The sequence below is a fragment of the Microchirus variegatus genome, assembly GCF_963457635.1.
Source record: "Microchirus variegatus genome assembly, chromosome: 6".
Taxonomy (NCBI): Eukaryota; Metazoa; Chordata; class Actinopteri; order Pleuronectiformes; family Soleidae; genus Microchirus; species Microchirus variegatus.
Genome location: NC_139807.1, coordinates 11,068,602 through 11,090,584, shown reverse-complemented (window position 1 = coordinate 11,090,584; position 21,983 = coordinate 11,068,602). Strand labels below are relative to the sequence as shown.

Sequence of the window (21,983 nt, the reverse complement as noted above, 5' to 3'; positions counted from 1 at the left end):
GTTTTATTTTTTCTAAGGTGGACCTAAAGAGATACTACTAAACAGAGCATTCTGAACAGGGAACAGGAACAGTTTTGGCAGGGTGATTGAACTGCTGTGGCGCTTCATCCTTATGGTATTTTAACCAAAGCATGTCACAGACATGTTCATTAGGACACCAGGGAACTAGGTTAACTTTGAGAAATAGCATATAATATGTCCCCTTCCCTTTAATATGGTATATGCTCAGTCGCTTTGATCCTGTTAAACCAAAGTTCAATCAGAGTCCACGCAGCTTTGGTGTGTGCTGCCATCTCGGAACAGATCGGCCAGATGTCTCTGCTGCAAAATTGAAATGCTGCGTTAATGAGGATAGTACAGAGGCAAATGGAATGAACTGTTTAAAGGGTCATGACTCAGTTTGACAAGAGTCAAAGTGTGGCATATAAGGATGAGCACAACAACAACAAAAAAGGTTTTGTAATTAGGAAGATTTGTGTGACACTACAGCATCTGGTGTTTTTGTCTCATCATAACTTTGAAATATTCTCTCTTCCTACATTGTAATGGCCCATTAAAATGCTAACGACGTACGTAGATTTAAAAAAAATGAAAATTCAGCATCAACTAACAGTTTTCACATCGTTCAAATGATGTAACATAATCCTTTTATTTTACTTAGTCTCTGGTTGTCTTAGACTATTGAAAATAGTCTAGAGAAATATCCTCAGTTTCAGATAGGAAAGTAAATAAAATATATACACTGCGTGAAAGGAAACCAAAGAGAAAGTTGAGATAAAGTGGGTCACAGACAGAAAATAAAGAGACGCGTTTCCTTCTTGGGGAAATCTGCTCCGATTTCTTTTTTGTCTGACCAACAAAGGCTTCCTCTCAACTTCCATTTGTGTGAAATATTTGTGGATGATCATTTTGGAGATAAACCGTGAAAAGATCAACAAACTGTCCATAAACTTGTTTGAACTCTCAGTCCCAAAGTCACAGTATTTTACAGTCATATCGTTTGTGGGACATCATGGAGGCATGGCAAAAAGCCAGCAAGCAAGGTTCTACTTTAAATAAGTGGAATATATTCTGCTTGGAAACGATTAAATATACATTATTTCTTCACAGGCTAGTATTGATATATCTGCTATTAATAATAATATGCAACTCATCCTGATTATACCAGAAGTGCAGTATCACTTGAGGCTGTGCAGCCACAGGGACACGGTGTACAACACATATATATTTTTTAATCTATTTGATTAATAGAAATAAAACAAATCAGAAGTAGATTGCAGTCAATAAATTACACCAACACGGTCACTTTCATGATTTAAAAATTGCATACTGAGATAAACATTACAAGGCTCCAAGCAAGTGTATAATTATTCTTGAATTGGCCACATTTTATTAATGTGTGTTTCTAAAATGAAAATGTATTTTTTTTTTTTTTTTTTTTACTTTTTTTTTAATAACATCAGTGATACGGTTAGTTTTCACACTGATGTACACTGCTTATTATGAATAAATGGTGTCATGCATGTGTTTAACAGGGACATTTAAGTGCTGAGTCATGCCACCTACACTGTCAGCATTCCAATAATTTCAATAAAGCAGCACATGTTTTTAGAGAAATACATTCATAGATGAATGATAAGTCAAAATCAGACATCGGCTACTAATTATAGCTTCACTGTTTATAGAATACAACTGCTCCATTAAACTGCGACGCCTCATTGAATTCCATTAAGAAGTGGAACTAAAAGGCTGTGTTAAGTCTCCTGTGAGTATTATGGCCCATAAGTGCTGTTTATATGATTAGTCCACACTGTATGGTGTAATGTCTTTGGCAGCTCAAAATAAATCACGGGATAAGCAGGAAACAGTGTACATGGTTAACGTGATCTCTTTGAATAAAAGAAAACATGAGTGAGAGCCATGAGACTAAAGGGAAGCGATCAGTCAGACATAAGTGAGGATAAAGTGAGAATCACTGAAGTAAGACTTATGGGTGAGGTCAGAAAGGGTATGTGTGTGTGTTTTAAATAAGCTGTGTGTAGACCAACTGTCAAACAAACCTACGCTTGTGAGGACATTTTGGCTGGTCCACACAACTTTAACCCGGCTTTTTGAGGATTAAGACCTGGGTTTAGAGTTAAGGTTAGGGTTAGAATTAGGGTACGGTTACAGTTAAGGGTTAGGGTAGGGGGCTCGGGAATGTTTGATGTCTATGAGTGTCCACACAAAGAAACCAGCATGTGTGTGTGATTGCTATATATATGACTGTTTGCTTCCTAAATGGTGACTCCACTGGCTCTTCAATCTTCCACATATATACACGATGAACGCTGTAAAACACCAGCTCAGTGCAACAGAGAAAATTGAAGAAAACAAAAGAAATAATTGGGAGCTCTACATTTAATCAAGTCATTTCATTTTGGGGCTCAAATCAGACTCACTTGAGTATAGCTATGTGATTAAAAAAAACTGAGTGTTCTCAGACAAACAAATGTATGTGTTTTCAAATGTATACTATATATTCCTTTTATTTCAGTAAATCTACAGTTTATTTATTTATTTTTTAGATCTAAATCTCTGCTGCTTGAAATATTCAACCAGACCTCCACTGTCTGTTAAAGGCTCCTGGGAATAGCAACGTGTAAACAAGTGCTGCTGCTGCTGTTGTTGTTGTTGTTGTTGTTGTTGTCGGAGGTGTTGGTGCGTTTGTTATTTTTGTTGTTGTTCAATGCGACACTACAGATACAGAGCCCAAGTGGCAACATGGCAGGTGCAAGTGCAAGACGCTGGGTGGTTTGGGTGCCACACGCACACGCACACACACACACACGCACACACACGCACGCACGCACACACGCACACACAGTGGGGGCCTGAGTGGGAGCAGACTGCGTGTTCACAGTGTCAAACGATCAGGCTGCTGAGCTCAGTGTGGAGCTGATGTACACTTCATGGGGAAGTTATGGACCAAAACACAGATGTGAGAAAACTAATTAAAATCGAATCTACGCTGCTTAGTAATGAAGCGGCAACAGATAATGTAATGTAATTAGATCACTTTGAATTACAAACTATAAATCAGCCAATGGGGGGAAAGAGAGACGTGACAAAAAGGCAGGATAATAATGAAATCCATGGGAAAGTGGGTTTGAGTTGAAGCTCAGTTTTATTACTATATAATATGAAGCTTATGCTGTGTGTGTGTGTGTGTGTGTGTGGCAGGTGGCGGCGTGTCAGCTTCACAACAGATCTCTTGCTTCCTCTTCATGTTTTCTCCTTCCTGTCTGTATCAATATACCACAATCCCCTGGGGGGGTCGGAGATGAGAAACAGCTTTGCTGGATGCTCCTGTGGCACCATGTGATCACAGCTCCCCCTCTTTGCCCTGCACGTTGCCACCTATCTCGTCAAAATCGCTCCGCTTCGCACAATTTGACTTGTTTTTGCTGTCTTCATTTCTCTTTTTTTTCCCTGACTGTTTTCTACTTTCCATTTTAGTAATCTATTAAGGTATTATTTAATTAACTCTGCCCTGACACTGTTATGACTGTAATAAGCTCTGATTCATGTCAGGGAGGTGGAGAGAAATCGCGGCGGGACAGCCTGAATACTAATGCGACACATCATCAAAAATGACAGTGTGGTCTCACGTGTCAGACGTCCTGTTATCATACACTCTCACTTTTCTGAGGTTTTCCTCCGCCCTCTGAGCCAAAACATGAATTTTACATGTGATGTGTCCAAATCTCCTCTGAACTCAATGAGTCAAATAATATTCACATTAGTGAAATGCACACACAGAAAAATTAGCCCCACATTAGTCTGCCAAGTTCCAAGGACAGCTGCAGAGGAGGCAAACGTCAGAAATAATTATTACAGCCTAGATTAATGCATCTGTGAAAAAACGGAGAGAGAGAGAGAGAGAGAGAAAACCACAACAAAGATTGAAGTGTTTAAGCTGGGAATAATGCCAAAACCAAACACATCACAGCAATTGGAAACACAAAAAAAAGTCATCTAATAATAAAGCCATTAGTGCCAGTATGCTGTAAAGGCTCAGATGAGATGCTGCGGGTCACATTTTAATGTCCGCCCGTGTCCTCGAATCACACATGCGACCGTACAAACAACAACAAAGAGCAGCAGATATGAGATAATGCATGAACCTGTAATCCGCAAACATTGAGTCGTCTGAATGAACGTGCATTTGGCTTATCGGTCTGGAACACTGTGATTTAAAACACTTCTCAGGTGGTTGACTGAGAAGGTCATAGGAGAACCTCAGTCGTGTGCAAACAATTGCACTCATTATGCAGACATTATATGGACATTATGTGTAGATATAACATCCCATGCAGCAGTTTTAGTTTTCTTCTCGTCCTTAGTTAACCTTAATTTTTTTTTGGCAGATATCATACTTTATTATTATATTATTTTTCTTACTGGCACATTTGTTGCGTTTAGAGCCTCAGTATAATACTGTATAATAACAGGCTTAGACATTTCTAAGTATCTGTAGGTGAATATTTGTATTTGATGATCACATTGGCCTTTACATTATTGCCTGTATAAGCATTCATATTCACCAAAAACCCAACGAACCATATTTTATTCCTGCTCTCTGTGTCACAGCTGTGTGAGCTGAGTGCATGTTCAATCCCTGATGCTGTGTCTAGAGGGATTAGACAAATAGATGCTGTGCTACATGTGAAATTCCATCACATGAAATTAATGCAAGTGACTCCGGATACAAATGCTCGGAGAACATCCTTCATCGACACATGCAGAGGCTTTGTACGTGTGCACATGTGTTAAAACAACAGAGTACACCAAAGTAAACAGTACTGATGTTCAGAGAGCACAGGCCTCAACCAAGGCTTACACACTAAACTTAAAGTATTCTGTTACAGTAAGCATGGAAGAAAACAACCTGATCTGTTAAGTCTGAACTTGTTAAATGGAGCTTCCCATATTGAATTTAATCTGGATCCGGACTGGATGAAAGTCTGATCCTTTTTTCCCTATTTTAAGATAAGGATTTCTTGAAAATCTGATATTTTTTGTGATGTCATCAGTGGGTAGATTCTTACCAAAATTGATTTTGGACAGGACAATGAAACGTAACCCCTTAACAAAGCTAAAACTTATTTGTTCTCGAGTCTAGGGGAAGAAAACTTTCAATATTCAATAGTCAGACGAGTGCTTTTATTCCTGGGATTTCTCACTGGAATCTCTTCAGACTGTCAATCTTTCATTGATCTCAAGCTCTGTTCACAGACTGATGTGAAAAGATGACACGTTTTCTCAGGTATACTTCAATATATATGAGGAATAAAATAGAATATAAAATAAGTCAAGTTTGACTTGTATCACAGCACAGGGACACTGATCTTAAAGTAAGCTGCTTGCAAGAAAATGTAACTTCGGGGGAGAATTATGACATTTTTGACAGAAATTTACATTCATCGTACATTATCTAGATCAGCTCCTTTTTACCCCACAGCACTCTGTAACAGCTGAAAGATAATCTGTAGCCTCATATTTTGACTTGACCATAGCTGGGGTCTATTGGAAATATGCAGAATACACAATACAGTGAAAATTTAAGACATTCCAATGATGCCATCTGGTGGTTTAACACAGTCATATAGCTAACACTTAAGAATCTAAGTAAGAAAATGAAGTGTCAAACCAAGAAAAATATAATCTATTTATCCGTTTTTTTTTTAAATACAAACAAGTGAATGCTGCTCATAAAACACACTGAACACAATGTGTCACATGGTAACAAAGAGTTCTTTCAAGTGATTTTATGAACAAGGAAATAAACTGGAAACTATTCATGGTATTTGGAGCGCACAGGGTAGTAAAAATGTTTTGCATACACTGATTTAGTCATGGAAGACACCACACATTTCAAATGAGTAAAAGCTGAGACAAACTTAGAGATGTCCTCTTGTATACCAGGTTGGAATAAAAGGCCATGTAACCTTTCCCCCACTTAGTAATAATGTCCTTTCAGCACTCAATAACTTTATTAATAAGAATCATGATAAACTTGTCTGAAACACCTCTTTTCACTTCTTCGCGTCTCCCCCTGCGTTGTCCTTGCTTTTGTCCCGTGGCATACGGCCCATATTGTAAAATTCTGCGTTTGGCCTCATGTCGGTGAGGTGAGCGAGCCGGTTGGACATGGCAAAGAAAGCAGCGATCGCAGCGATGTCCCAGGCGTCCTCGCGGTCAAAGCCCACCTCCTCCAGCGCCTCGAAGTGCTGTTCTGTGATGGTGTCGCTGCGACACACAGCCATCGCAAAGTCCAGCATGGCGCGCTCCCGAGGACCCAGCTCTGCGTTCTCATAGTTAACAACGACCTGAGTGAAAGGTGGGGAGAGGGATGATGAGCGGATGAGTTGTTTTGTTTTAAAATGAGGAGTGTCAAAATGACATGCTTTTAAAAAGGAACAAAGAAACATGATACAGTCAGTCAAAGACGAATGGTACCTGATCGGACAGAGTGGGTTTCTTAGAGTAGATGCGATGCAGTGCACTGTGGGATACCACGCAGTATAGACACCTGTTGTGGATGCTGGTTGCAACTACGATCAGCTCTCGGTCTGCTTTGGATAATCTGCCTGAAATGCATTAAAATGAGGGGGGAAATTAACACAAATTTGGCACACAAAAGAACATATGCTGCTTGAACTGTAAACGTAAATCTATCATGTGTTTATTGGTATATATCAATTACTATATGCCAACTAAGTTGATCATTGACCCATCGTTTGTATGCTGTTATTTTAACCTCCTGTTTCCTGTTTCTATGATGTTAATCTGATCATGTTGCAGATGTCATCATTTTGAAGTTTAGGAAACACCGTTGAACATTTTCTGGACTAAGTTACTAATTGATGAATAGGGAATATAAGGGAAACATTTGCCTTCTCTTCCCGATATTGTGCGTCACATAACATGCACAGTCTGCTGCTGACTGATCTGGGGCTGCAACAAACTAAACATTTCAGAAATTATTGAAAAATGTTGATCAGTGTTTTTCATACCTGGAAATAATGATGTTCTCAAATGTCTTGTTATGTGCACAAACCAAAATCTCTCTCTCTCACACGCACACGCACACGAACACACACACACACCTTCATACCTGTCTCCTTGTTCATTAGTTCGTTGTAGTAAGCAAAAAAAGGTCTGAACTCAGCTGGTCTGTGAGCGAGCACTTTGAACACGTTTGGCAAAAAGCCTCCCTGTAAACAAAAAGATAATATTTTAGTTGATAAAACAGCAACAAAAAACAATATCTTTTTTAAAAAATGTATGTTTACCTTTGTCTCGACTTCCCCCATAAGCTCAACGATATCATAAGGCAGGTCTTTCTTGTTAGGGATTGGAAAGCGACTGATATTTTCTGAAGAAGCGTCGCTGCACAAGCGTCTGTTCCCCGGCGCTAACGCCGCCACCTTCCCCCATGACCGGGGACTGGCCTGAGCCTGACCGTGGAGCAGGAGGCGCTGTGTGGACACGGGAATACGAGACAACCTGGAGATGAGGTTCGTCGCCATGTCTGTCAGGAGAGAAAGTTAGCTGTCTGTCTGTCTATCCGGTTTGTTTATGTCACGTATTCGCCCCGTGTCCCACAGAACTGGAAAGTACGGAGCCTGGGAAGGGTCAGCACGCAATACCAACAGCCGCACATACACAGTAACCTACAAAACAAGCTATACGGTGCGCCAGCTGACGTTGCAACGGAGTGTGTCTGAAAGTTGGACGGATTGGTGAACTTTTTTAATCAAAAGTGTAATTAAAAAAACACATTTGGTTGTTGCTTCTTCGGTATCGCCGCCCTGTCAAAGTAACCAATCGTAGAGCAAGTATTGAGTCACGCCCACTGTCTGTTACCACTGTCATGCACTGCCCCTCCTCGCCGCTGTGGGTCAGACTCGGGCTCTGTGATGTCTCGTTTTCTGGGAGGTTAGCTGACAACAAGCCTCATAAACGCATTATTAGTCCCGCGTTTAAGATAATTAGCAATAGATTAACTTTATGTTTAACGGAGATTTTTTTTCTGGGCAAATATGGCATTTATAATTCCCCGGGAGACATAATCCTGGACAATAAGTGTTTTATCAGGAGACGACCCGGTGACCCGGAAGTGACTTTGATGCTTCGCTTCTCATTCATTGGGTGCAGTGTGAAAGATTTGGGATAAATTATCAAAACAAGAGAACCATTTGAGGGTTTTCGAACTCTACAACCGTCATGTTTTACCATGTAAGTATGTGTTATTCACACTGTATGGACGGGCTAGTAGCAGATGATAGACATTGTGTTTATAAAAGTTTAGCCCTCGCGTGATAGCTACTTGGTTAGCATTGCTAATGCAGCTTCAAAAAACTCCTTATTTTGTCTTGCCGACATGAAGCTTTATCAGATCGCTGTAGCAACATCCATAGCATCACGTTGGTAAACACACTAAAATACCAGCAATTTTGTGTGTTTACAGATTTCTTTGGAGCATGAAATCTTGCTACACCCGAGGTATTTTGGTCCGAATCTACTCAACACAGTGAAACAGAAGCTTTTCACAGAAGTGGAGGGTACATGTACTGGCAAGTGAGTGTTTCCAATATAAGCTATATGTCTGTTCGTCGCATGTCTTAAGTTGCTTGTACAATTAAATTGTACACTAATTTTGTTGACGTGCATATGTTGAAATATATGTGTATGTGATGAACCCCAACCCAGATCACACGCAAATGTTCATACCATCTGAAAGTGAACAGTTCCCTACTAGTTTTGATTTTTATCGGATCTCTGGGGCTATTTGACAACTTTTGACCATAACAGTGTATGATAAAAGATTGTGAAATTTAATTTGTACTTAGAGCCACTCTAATAATTTTTTAACTGATGCAAGATTGCATTTAAAACTGACAATTTTGACAAATTTTGAATAAAAATGTAATCCTAATGGCAACACAGGAAAGCTTAAATATATACACATTGCTAATTCATTGCTCTCTTTCAGGTACGGCTTTGTCATTGCGGTCACCACCATTGACAACATCGGGGCAGGTATAATCCAGCCAGGCAGAGGGTTTGTTCTGTACCCCGTAAAGTACAAGGCCATTGTGTTCCGCCCATTCAAGGGGGAAGTGGTGGATGCTGTGGTTACTCAGGTTAACAAGGTGAGAAACAGTGCAGTGCAGGTTTACCAGCTATTGTGTAGAATGTCTAAGCTTGAACTTCATCCTTATATTGCAAAGGCATTACAGTGTGTTTCCCACTGGTCTTTCCCCAATCATCACGACCACCCCTCCCCTCCATGATGTTCTCATTAATTTGATGCTGCATTGCTTAGATAGTAGATAATGTCTTGTATATCTAGGAATGAATGTTTCATGTTTCTTACAGGTTGGATTGTTCACAGAGATTGGTCCCATGTCTTGCTTCATCTCTAGACATGTGAGTCAGTGTAGCATCTATCTACCTGGTTTTGTTTGGTACATATTTTGATTTACATCTTTTAATTTTGTATCTAATGAGAACCTTTCTATTTGCAGTCCATCCCCTCAGAAATGGAGTTTGACCCCAATTCTAATCCCCCTTGTTACAAGACAGTTGATGAGGTAAGAATATTCAGGGTCATTTTTTGTTATTAGACAACAGTAGCATGTAACATAATTCTCTTGATTAGGTATCTAACAAGTTTCACAATTAAATGACTAAATGTAAAATGTACATTTAGATATAACTACATCTTAGACATTGTTTTTCTGGAAAAGGAACAGTGGTACTGTATTACATTAATTATGTTTGAAACAAGACATTTTACTGTTACATAATTATTCATTTATATTTATGTTTTATTGTTTTCCTTAAGGACATTGTAATCCAACAAGACGATGAGATTCGGCTAAAGATTGTGGGAACAAGAGTGGACAAGAATGACATTGTAAGTGTATTCTTTCTTTTTGAAATGAATAAGACCAAATGGTTCACCTTGCTGCAGGAAAAGATATCAGTCTGTATGTCGGATGTTACGCAATGGTTTTTGAAATGATCCGCTTTGTTTTACAGTTTGCTATTGGATCTCTCATGGATGATTATCTGGGTGAGTATGACGTCAGAGAACATATAACTTACTGCATTGTGCAACTTGTAAAATGCATTGGATTATGTCCAATTATTTAAGCAAGTCAGAAAACATTATTCATAGTTTGACAAAACAGGATGTGAATTGTTTCCCCTTTTAATGGGTTGTTGTTTGAAACCCAAGAAATGTAGGCATCATGAGGCCTGTTCTGTGAAGTAGGTTCAACACACCAAGGATATACAGTATCTTCATTATGTGGCTTCAAGCATCTTAACGTTTGTGCTGATAATGGTCTTAAAATGTTTGTTATTAATTTGAGTGTTCATCTTGAAGTCATTTAATCTGTCTCTGTATGATATTAGTATACCAAAGCACAATTAAATTGACTTAACCGAAGCCAACAGAAAAGAAAAAAACAATTAAAAATAGTGATCTCCTGTGACGACCTGGCCCTCTGCAGTAAAGAAAGTTGCTAATATTAAAAAGTCAAGGAAAGCCAAAGGCGTTTCCCAGTCTCTGAACATTCTTGCTGTCCTGAGAGACACTATGATCCACCCACTGAGTTCCAATCGATGTTTCATTTCAATAGTGATACCATTTTGTTGTGCAATAAAGTTGACATAACATTACCTTGCCAATGGCAAATTCTGCTTCATAGTACAGGTCTCTGATCATATAGTCTTTGTTTTGTGATCGATCTTTAAATCTTCCCTCAACTTGTTTTTCCCCAGGTCTTGTGAGCTGAGTTGAACAGAGGCTGCACTTCACATGGAACATTTTATGTAGAAGTGTATTTCTTTGTTTGTAAATTAATATTTTTCTACAACGTTTGATATGATTTGGTGACCGGTGGTGAAGCCGATAGCTACTGTTTTATTATTATTATGCTTTATTACTATAAAATGTGTAGGTTTTTAGAGTTGCAAGATTCAGAGAAAAAAAATGGTAACCTTTAATACAGAAATAAGTCATCTACTCATTGTCCAAACTCTGTATTTTTATTTTGTTTCTGTGCAAAATAAAACGTTTTATTTGTTCTTATATTTTGGATCCTTGTGTCTTTGATGTATAGTGTACAATATGATCTTCGTTTGGAAAATTAGATGATGCACTGATGTTGCTGTAAGACATGTTACTGTAGTTATTATTTATAGAAAGAAAGAAAATCAATTGTGCTGAAATGTGGCAAAGCAAGACACCACCGTGCAAATCATGCCACTGAATTGCAATTCTTAATCAAGATTCTGTAATTGCACTATTTTAGATATTGGGAAAAGTGTATGGAGGGAGTTTTATTAAAGATTCATGATGCAGGCATTAAAAGAAAAACGTTTTACTGCATTAAGGTTTTTTAATTATTATTATTAAAGCCACTTGATTCACAAACATTGTTTTAAGCTAAATGTGGCAAAATTATTATGTTATTTTCAGCATGAGTCACTTTACAAACGGAACCCCATATGTTTTCTTTTATTTAACTAACTGACCTGGGGCTTTCGTGGTTTTCTTGATATTTTCTTAAGAAATAATGACTTTGATCTTTGGACTTTAAACCGTGTGGAAGGACTGTGAGAACTGTGATAAAGGACTTTGAACTGCGGTTTGGGGGCAGCATCGCGCCTCTCACTGTACAGCCTGCCGGAAATTCTAAATAGAAGAAGACGCGGGTTTCTTTTTCCACGCGCACGTCTTTTGGCCGTAAATACGTCAGAGGAGCGCGCCCACGTTCTTTCTTTCTCTCGTACTGAAGATGGCGGCAGGGGTGAGTAAAATGGAGAGGGGCCTTATGATTGAGCTTTTCCTATACTTTCGTGACACAATCCGCTTTAAATCAGCGCCATCTACGCTCCTAATGAATTCCCTTATGTCACAACAGTGTCGTATATGTGTTGTTAAGCTTGTAGGCAGTTAATTTGCGAACTTTTCATTCAATGTTCTTTCTATATAGCTCTTGCTAACCTGACGTCGCAATGAAACTGAATGACACTCCTTCCTGGGCCAGGCTTGTGCCACGTTTCCCTTTTCATTCCGTCTAAACTATTGCTTCATATGTCCCGTGTTTACGCTTAACCTGGACATTAATGTGCAGTTTTGTTAAAGCCAGAGTTGCCCTATACACGGTGTTGTAATGTTAAGGGTTAGTTGGAAGGAAAGCTATGGTTTTGTTAGCAGCGAGTTGACTGGTTAGCATTTAAAGCAAGTTAAATCACCACGTGAATAAGCAGCATTCCAGAGCTTTCCTGCTTCTCTATAATTTTTGCTGAGTCAGTTTCTCTCAGTTAGACACGTTTTAAGGGGTCAGCTTTCAGTTTGTGGAGTACATCATTAATTTATTACAGGAACATTTAAAGGGCTCAAGTTAGCATCGATGAGTGGCTTTGTCTCCATTTTACCTTGTACTACGTAGTCCATGGGGTTAACACGTGAATAAAAGGCGTTCGTAATTGCTTAATACATTTCAAGTTTATCATGACATTGTCTCTAGTTCAACTTATAATGGTGCTACCTTTACTTGCAGAATTGGACATGTACACATACAGTTAGTGTTACTCTTTTATGTTTTATTAACTCCTGTGTTATCTGTGCTGGTTTCAGACTCTCTACACGTACCCGGAGAACTGGCGGGCCTTCAAGGCCCAGATTGCAGCCCAGTACAGTGGTGCTGCCCTCAAAGTTGCCAGCACTTCCCCTGCCTTCACCTTTGGGCAGACGAACCGTACTCCTGCCTTCCTCAACAACTTCCCTTTGGGCAAGGTTAGTGCAGCTGATTTAGTAAATTTGGATTGTCCTAGTGAAAGTGCTTCAATCTTTTGGCAAAGTTGGCTGTTTGGACTAAACTGTTGCTGCAATATCTATAACTGATGCTTTTGTTATGTAATGTAAATGTAAAACTAGTTTGGCTGCACCATTGAAGCAAGAAAATCTGCTCATGTGAAGTTCATGAACAATTTCTTGATTTTTCTTTGTAGGTACCAGCTTACCAGGGAGATGATGGCTTCTGTCTGTTTGAGAGTAATGCCATTGCTCACTACTGTAAGTCTCGCATGTATAATCATCAAATGATAAGTCTTGCACACTCATGGTTAGGATGTTAATGATTCAGGCAGTTCTTGAAATACAGTAAATGCTAATTGTTTGGATTAGGCATCTTCTCCCTGTTCACGTAAAGCAGAACTTTGCATGATTGGTCCCCGTCTTTCTCTGCTTCTTTTTGTCCAGCTATGCCATGAATGTCTAAAATAACGCCATCGCTGCCCTGATCTTAAAGCTGCTATTTGGCTAGGGTGTGTGCAGTGCCTTGAAGCAATTTGTGTTTCTCGCGAGACCTTCTGAATCTGAGGACTTGGCGGCTCTAATCTTGCAAGGCTGGTTTTCTGCTAAACGACGGTAGGGGGAGTGGAGACGGGCCCCAATTTCCCACAAGACATTTAACCTCAACAATGACTTTGAACCTTTTAAAGTAAAAATCCTGCACAGTTCTGCTTTAAATATCTGTAATTTACCCATTTGCTGATCAGATATTTTTTTTGTTGTTGAAATTTTAATACCAAAACATTGGTGGTGAAATGCAGATCTCATCTAAAGACAAACTTGTCCCTGTATATGCTTTTTTCTTTATTGATTTCTATAAAGAAACATGTTTTCTTTGAACCATAGTGAGCAATGATGCCCTGCGTGGGGCCACTCCTCAGGCCGCAGCCCAGGTGCTGCAGTGGGTCAGCTTCGCTGACTCAGAGATCATCCCGCCAGCCAGCACATGGGTTTTCCCCACTCTGGGAATCATGCAGTTCAACAAACAGGTACTTAAATAATTTTCTGACCAAGCTTAAGACCTAATGATTATTTGGTAGCTGTAGTTGAAAGTGGAGCGCTGACTATAGATTTCGTGTATTATGTAATCCTGCATAGTCATCTCGTTTTCTTTTTCTTTAATCTGTATCTGTCCAGGCCACAGAACAGGCCAAGGAGGATGTGAAGCGTGCCCTTACCGTGCTGAACCAACACCTGAACACCCGTACCTTCCTTGTGGGGGAGCGAGCCAGCCTTGCCGACGTCACTGTGGCTTGCGCAATGCTCTGGCTCTACAAACAGGTTTGACATACGCACCACAGATAAATGACCATACACTCGCCTGCCTGTTATTTTGGTTCTGTGTCATATTTTTTGAGCCATGATAATTAGGCGTCACTTCATTTCACCCTGTAGGTCCTTGAGCCTTCTTTCCGTCAACCATACCCCAATGTGAACCGCTGGTTTGTCACCTGTGTAAACCAGCCCCAGTTCAAGGCTGTTCTCGGAGAGGTTAAGCTGTGTGAAAAGATGGCCCAGTTTGATGGTAAGTTACTAACAGTTGATGTGTTTACCTGACGTTTAAAAAACAAACACACTGTTAGTTTAGTTAGTCTTCATCCGGGCTTGTATGTAATGCATGTAAACATGCAAGTCTGACTCATCTTACTAATTTGGATTTCAAGTTGAGTTGGCACACCTGGATAAAACACTGGTTGTTGACTTGAGCTGGCCTTGATGCTCTACCCGTACACGGCTCCAATTTTGTGCTCTCATTTTATAGAAAAGTTAATGGATGGTAGCAAGACTGGCATTTGACATGCTAACTAGCCACATACTAAGCTGGAAGCCACTTAATTAGGATGGGCTGAAAGGGGACACTTGGCCTTCATAATGTAGGCAGACAGGGTCTACTGGGTCAGGGGCAGTAGTCGATTGAAAGGTGTTCGCTGTATTGGAACAAGAAGAGATTAGAACCTGTGACTGTCACTTGAAGGGTGTAAAACAGTTTTTCCCTCTAAAAATAGTAATAACAAAATTGGGATTTGAGCCGGTGGAAATGATGCACTTTGTAAATAAAGACCAATATAAAGCTGCCGATAAGGACTGAGGTCCACCTAGGTTATTAATGACAGTTGAGATGATGTGATTTGGCACTATACAAATAAAATTGAATTATTGTGATTGCTCATTGAACATGCAGATGTGCGCTGCTACTAACGTTTGCACCTTGCATCAAAGCACTGACCAATAATGCCTCTGTACCTGTTCGTAGGTTGCGCGCCATCTACTCCTTGCGCACAAAGCATGACGCACTGTTGCACACAGCTGAGGAGAAAATTAATTCTGCCTGCTTAAGACGCTAAACACCTTCTGGATGTTTTAATGGCCGACAGATTTGACCTGACGGACATGGATGGATGTGAAAGACTTGCGGAGAGAGTAGGGGTGGGTGATATGACAATATTAGACCGTGAAGGATGAAAACATATTGACGATCTGTCAAAGCAAAAAAATTGTAGTATCTGTCATTGCCGTTCTATGCTCTTTCATGGACACATCTTTTTTTCCCCTCACCCAAATCACACTATTTGCTAGTCTGCTTCATGTGCGATCGACCAATCACAGTGAACTATTGGCAGTGTTATAGATTTCTGTTTGATTGTAGCAGGAAGCCATGAGGGGAAAGGAAGTGATCCCCTGTCAATGGGCAAGGCAGTGTCCAAATATGGCACCAAGTCTTAATCTGACAGGGGTAGAAAAATAGATCCCATATTCATCCCAGTCATCTCTGAATCAGTGAGTAAAAGGCTGGTTCATGCTATGGGCACAATAAAGATGTCTGTTGATACTGAGCCACAAATAACTTGGTGATCTGAAGTGTTGCAGGGTGCATGTTTAACCTTTAGTTTGGTCCCAATTGTAGTAAAAATCTGTTGGGAGTGAGCACTGAAATTAATGTGCATGTAATTTAAAGCATAATATTCACAATTTAAAGGGTTAATTGCATAACATATAAATACATTTCAATTCTAGCTGTCCATATTCTCTACTCACAAGGTAGCTCTGTCTCAAAAAGGTTATTGACCCCTGATCTAGAGTATTATGCAAGTATTATGTCAAATTGCTTGTAATATTTCACTCTTCATTTCCAAAATCATTGCCAGAGAGTAGTCCCACAGAGTGCAAAACCAAAAACAGACGATTGGAACATTGACTTGAACACTAAATGGCAAACATTGTTTTTCATTGTTCTGTTTGTTCAGCCAAGAAGTTTGCTGAGATGCAGCCCAAGAAAGAGGCCCCTCCTAAGAAAGAAAAGGCACCAAAAGAGGCAGCCAAGCCCCAGGAGAAAAAAGAAAAGAAAAAGGAGGAGAAGAAGCCTGCCCCTGAAGAGGAGATGGACGTCTGTGAGGCTGCCTTGGCCGCTGAGCCCAAAACCAAGGACCCTTTTGCACACCTCCCAAAGAGGTAAACATCTGCAGTCTGACCTTGTTTGTATTGTTTTCTTGATATGCAAATATAATTTGTCGTCCAGAAATGTCACGCAAGCAAGGTAGTGATTTCAAGATAATGGACAAATACTCTACTTGATTCTATAGTGCGTTTGAAGTGTGACCATTCATAGGAAATGATGCATGGTCTGCGCAAAATTTAGTTTTGTGAGTTTAATGAGCCTGTACTCCAGGATACTTCTGTGTGGGCAAAGCAGGTTGTCCCCTGTCTTTGGGCAAGGCAGTGTCCAGATATGGCACTAAGTCTTAATCTGACGGGGGTAGAGAAAGAGATTCCATATTCATCCCAGTCATCTCTGAATCAGTGAGTAAAAGGCTGGTTCATGCTATGGGCACATATTAATTTAGGACAGGCATGTTTAATGACTTAGTTTGGTCACAAGTGTAAACATTAATATTTCTGATAGATGGCCTTCTGTTCCTAGCTGTGTTTTTGTCTCAAACTTTTTTCTTGCCCGCATCACCCTGTACATAAAACAAACGTGCAAATGACCTGACCCCCCCCCCCCCCCCCCCTTCTCTTTTCAGCGCATTTGTCATGGATGAGTTCAAGAGGAAGTATTCTAATGAGGAAACCCTGACTGTTGCCCTTCCCCACTTCTGGGAGAACTTTGACAAAGAGGGGTACTCCATCTGGTATTGCCAGTACAAATTTCCAGAGGAGCTGACACAAGCCTTTAAGAGCTGCAACCTTATCACAGGTAGGACTCTGCCAAAGGCACTTGTATGAACACATATGGGTCTGTGCACATCTATTGTGTGGAGAAATTGTTTGGTTCATTTGAGTTTCCTCCATTGAGACGGTTATTCATTTTTCTGTGACCTTCAAGACCCTTTGTCTTATGTGGCACTAAAAGGAAAATGTGCCGATGACTAGTAATGTATCATATTTTGTCTTAAACATTTTTACCTGTTTGAACAGTGAAAAGAAGACGCACTTTGAGAGTAGGGCAGTGTTTGGAATTGTGACTTTAACTTGAATAAGGAACCTGCGGTTGCCCATGTTGTACACGGTTATCAAAGTGTTGTTTTGAAATAATAGTTTGTATGTAGGGCTTGTGTAATTTTACATCCATATAATCCCTTATCGGCCAGGTTATTATGATACCAAAAGTACAAAATAAAGCCTTGCTCAAGGTTAAAGCTAATTTATTAAAACTATTTCAAAACATTGGCTGATATCAACTTCAGTCAAGTTCTTAAGAGTTGAGAGAAACCAGTGAGGCATTTATGCAGTCCTAATGAAGAATACATAATGGTCTGTATTTAAATGCAGACCTTTGTGGTTATAAATAAAGCTGCTCTCAAATTACGGCCATCCACCTGTTGAGGGCAGTGTCCCCTGTCACTGGGCAAGGCAGTGTCCAATCATGGCACAGAGTCTTAATCTGACGGGGGAAGAAAAAGAGATCCCATGTTCATCCCAGTCATCTCTGAATCAGTGAGTAAAAGGCTGGTTCATGCTATGGGCACAATAAAGATGTCTGTTGATACTGAGGACTGAAGTCTTACAATATGCTGTGGACACATGCCACAATACTGTGTTGTGGACTAACGGTTTCTGTTAATTCTCATAAATGCCCACAGGTATGTACCAGCGCCTGGACAGACTCAGAAAAAATGCCTTCGCCAGCGTTATCTTGTTTGGCTCCGACAACGACGGCAGCATCTCTGGCATCTGGATCTTCAGAGGCCAGGAACTGGTCTTCCCCGTAAGTTTTTAGATAGGACACTGGTGTCCCTGGTTTAATGACTTCATAACACCCCTTGGGTGTTACCTACCCATCTTTGACAAGCCTGATGTTTGACAAAAAATAGGCCCAGCAAACGTCTGTTCCCTGAGATTTGTTGAGGGTTTTTTTTTTTTATCCGATGATTCCCTGTCTGGGCAAGGCAGTGTCCAAACATGGCACTAAGTCTTAATCTGACGGGGGTAGAGAAAGAGATCCCATATTCATCCCAGTCATCTCTGAATCAGTGAGTAAAAGGCTGGTTCATGCTATGGGCACATATTTCCAGAAACATCATTTATATTGTACAGCTTGAACTAAAATTAGTCTGCAATGCTTTTGTAAATAGTCAGTAAGAAAATGATCCTTATTAACCCTTTTATGCTCTTTATTGCTGTGGAATATTCTGGTGTGACTCGTCTATCATTAGTAGAGGTGGTGATGAATGATTTGCTGCAGGGTAATCGCTCGTATTCAAATGTCTTTTTGTTCCTCCCTTAGCTGTCTGATGACTGGCAGATCGACTATGAATCATACGACTGGCGCAAGCTGGATCCAGACAGCGAGGAGTGCAAGACCATGGTGAAGGAGTACTTTGCCTGGGAGGGAGACTTTAAGCACGTGGGTAAAGCATTCAACCAGGGCAAGGTCTTCAAGTGAGAGGACACTGGCATTCTAAAACAAAAGCACTTTTGCGACTCTGCTCTCCTCGAATTAAACCAGTGGACTTTCAGCCAACACGTGCTTACTCAACTACAAGAAAGACAGTGTTTGAAGACGAGTGAATTTTGTCTCGGTGGCCCCAACTGTTTTTGTTTGTCCTGCGAAAATAAAGCATTTTCAGTAATGCCATCAGTGGCATGTGTCTATGACTTCAGTCTACATGTATCTTTGTGTTAAACAGTGCATTTCGTGGTGACCCGCTGCCTTAATTCATTAATAACTAGAAAAGCACCTGGAGAGTGCAGCTCAGTAAAAATTAAATCACTTGTTCCTGGTCCCATTGGGGACCTATCCTGAAAATTTCATCCAAATCAGTCCTTGACTTTTCGAGTCACGTTGCTAACAAACAAACTCTGGCAACAACATGCCTCCTTGGTGGAGGTCAATAAATCACCATGAAAGGACCAAGTAGTGGAAAACATCGACAGCTATATCAGAAATGCTTTACCTACTAAGACAAGTTTATCTGACAAAATGAAGGTTGTTACCCTGTTGCAGCTGCGAATGTATTCAAATTGGTGACATCACTATGGCGCAACAACACATTCTGACTACACCCAACAGTAGTACAGGGTGTGGTTAAAGCTCCTATCTAAAATTTTGAAAGTAAAGGAGTCCATGTAGCAATTGATATTTGGCCTCCAGATTTACATATACTGGGTTTGATCACATGAATCCATATACCATTAATTTACAAAGCTAAAATGGAAACTCAGGGTGTTGTGAAAGTTGCAGTGTCGTTTAATTCCTGTAGAGGGCAGTGAAGACTGGACGCTGGAAAGCGGTTGGGCCTGTTGAAGGGAACACCCAGCAGGGAAAGAAAATGAGTAGGCAGCGCTCTGTGGTTTTTCTCAAACTAAAACAAGGTCATCTGCTTTAAACTATAGGTTGTTGTTTTGATGTTGCCTGTGCCTCCCCTAAGGAGAGGAAGCCTGGAATGAATCTTACATTCAAAATGTCATGTCCAGGCCGTGTGTCCTCAGTTTTAAACTTGGAGCATATCATTTTAAAGTTTAAAGACTCTTGCTGTTGTCACGGATTGTAAATAAACCGTTATTTATTGATGTCTCTGAAATCCACATCAATGAAGAGTGAAAAGCCTTGTGTGCGCACTTGCGCACGTATTTCCTTTTCTTAAGAATGCATATGAAATAAGTTGCTTTAAAAAAAAAAAATATATATATATATACACGTGTACTGTGCATGTCTTAACCAGCTTTGTTTTCAGCCCTCATCACTCATGCGGCAAGGATCAGTGCCGCAGGCGCACCCATGGTATATTGCCGTGGGAATAATGCACAACGCCTTATATGGACATCCTGCGGGTGAGTGTTTATAGGTCACATTCAGGCTTTACAAATTGCATTTCTTTGTCTTATGTGTGAAGTTAAGTTAATTTTATATCAAGTAGCAGTAATTGTGCAGAAGTCACAGAATGTATTTTATTTGTTCATAAAATGAGCTTTGTGAATTTAGAACAGTGACGTATTTCCAAATTTCATGAATTCAATCCATTGTTGTAAAGAAAACTGCATGCCTTTTGCTCGGGTGTGTTTTTTAGTTGGTTGAAATCAAAAACAATTAGGAGCCTAAATGCTCTGTGTTCTAAGTGATAATACATTTTGTAAACATTTTGTTTGGAATAATGTGACTGTGTATAAATATATATTTTAGCAAGCTTTAGCAACATGTGTATGTGATGGTCAAGGATGATTTGTTTTACAGCAGGACTAAATTATGACAAACGGGTTTTACCAGTAACAGTAGGGTACATCCCACTTGAAGGCGCCATATGTAAGAATGTGGCCAAAAACGGTAACTACACTCAAAATGAAGATACCAAGGTTTTTTTAGGTTTTGTTTTCTCCGCCATTGTAGCTCAGACTGGCAAGCCGTGGTTGCTCGGCAGCTGAGACTCTACTGACTGCAATGATTGGTAGATGGCGGTAGGTGGCGCCACATGCCAAACCATGATTTCATAACAAACATGATTTGCAGTCTGCAAAATGTTTTTTTTAATGAGAATATTTTGGCTGTACTGTTGTTGTTGGCGAGTTCAGTTTGTTATATGAATATTATTCCTGAGTCTCTGTGACATATTAGGATTATAGAGGATTTTAACGGCCAATTGCTTTAGATTTATAACATAATGCACCTTTAAGACTTTAACCTTTTGCTGCTGCACATTTCTTGTATTTTCTGGACACGATCCAACAAGTAATTGAGTAATAATTATACGAAGAGGCTCAATCCCGTTCGGTTCTCAGCCTTAATTGTGGAATAGATCTAAGGCCCTTGGATAAAGACCTAAATTTACAGCCTGACTCATGGCCTGAGATAAGATCGGAGATAAAAAGTTTTTTTTAAACACAAGTTACTGAAAATATGCTAAAACAGGTGTAATATACTCTCTCTCTTTTATTTTTGTGAGGAATCCTGCGGCTACATTTTGGACCGTCTGTAATTTATCTATTCTCTGTTGTGGAAGACGTGAATACAGAGCATAACAGTAGTCCGGGCAGATGTAGAGAAAAGGATAAATTACTGTTCGAAGTTGTTTTCTGGTAAGCACTTTGGATGAAGTCTTCTAATTTGGAGGAAACATGAGTGTACCACAGAAGTGACATCAGATGTGAGAAGGTATCAACAATGACCCCTGGATTTCTGCAGCTATTGTTAATATTAAATGATTCCAAACAGAGTGCAATGTGAATATGTGTCACTTAAAGGGACACTGTGTAGTATTTATGGGTTTATATAACCCAAAATCCACTTTTTTATACATATTATGTGCTCCTGCATTGTCTAGTCACTGTATAATATTCTTTGTTTCATTTTCGTAGTGTTTCAAAAAGTCATGTAAAATAACATGGTCGCGAGCCGCGGTTGCATAGCCACTGTTAGCAGCGAGACGCCATGTTTCTACCGGAGCCTGTAAGGACAAACGCGAGAGAACAAATCAAGCGTCGCTTTACTTGTAGCGGAAGTCCCGCCTCCTCTCTCTCCGCTTCGTCTGCTACGGCCGCGGTAGCTCGCCCTCTCCCTCACCTCACGAACCTCATCTGCTGACACGGAGAAAGACGACGAGGACGACATTTGACCGGCTGCGGACACCGT

At 40.1% G+C, this 21,983-nt stretch overlaps 3 protein-coding genes across 3 annotated transcripts; 2 read left to right on the top strand and 1 right to left on the bottom strand.

Annotated features, from left to right (window-relative positions):
- Positions 1 to 5,379: 5,379 nt before the first annotated feature.
- Positions 5,380 to 7,744, bottom strand: LOC310928135 (uncharacterized protein). Its single transcript, XM_083890622.1, has 4 exons — positions 7,338 to 7,744; positions 7,160 to 7,259; positions 6,502 to 6,632; positions 5,380 to 6,371 (listed from the first exon to the last, which is right to left on the bottom strand). Exons 1-4 carry the CDS (start codon positions 7,572 to 7,574, stop codon positions 6,078 to 6,080), a joined length of 762 nt encoding a protein of 253 aa, XP_083746748.1. The 5' UTR covers positions 7,575 to 7,744; the 3' UTR covers positions 5,380 to 6,077.
- Positions 7,745 to 8,271: 527 nt separating this feature from the next.
- polr2g (RNA polymerase II subunit G) lies at positions 8,272 to 10,853 on the top strand (the record flags this gene model as incomplete). Its single annotated transcript, XM_083891450.1, has 8 exons — positions 8,272 to 8,283; positions 8,516 to 8,625; positions 9,041 to 9,200; positions 9,427 to 9,477; positions 9,576 to 9,641; positions 9,896 to 9,967; positions 10,093 to 10,126; positions 10,840 to 10,853. 8 exons carry the CDS (start codon positions 8,272 to 8,274, stop codon positions 10,851 to 10,853), a joined length of 519 nt encoding a protein of 172 aa, XP_083747576.1.
- A 969-nt stretch (positions 10,854 to 11,822) lies between these two features.
- On the top strand, positions 11,823 to 19,015 carry eef1g (eukaryotic translation elongation factor 1 gamma). Its single transcript, XM_083890925.1, has 10 exons — positions 11,823 to 11,870; positions 12,704 to 12,862; positions 13,078 to 13,141; positions 13,766 to 13,908; positions 14,057 to 14,200; positions 14,315 to 14,444; positions 16,165 to 16,369; positions 16,942 to 17,114; positions 18,001 to 18,125; positions 18,645 to 19,015. Exons 1-10 carry the CDS (start codon positions 11,859 to 11,861, stop codon positions 18,801 to 18,803), a joined length of 1,314 nt encoding a protein of 437 aa, XP_083747051.1. The 5' UTR covers positions 11,823 to 11,858; the 3' UTR covers positions 18,804 to 19,015.
- The last annotated feature ends 2,968 nt before the right edge of the window (positions 19,016 to 21,983 follow it).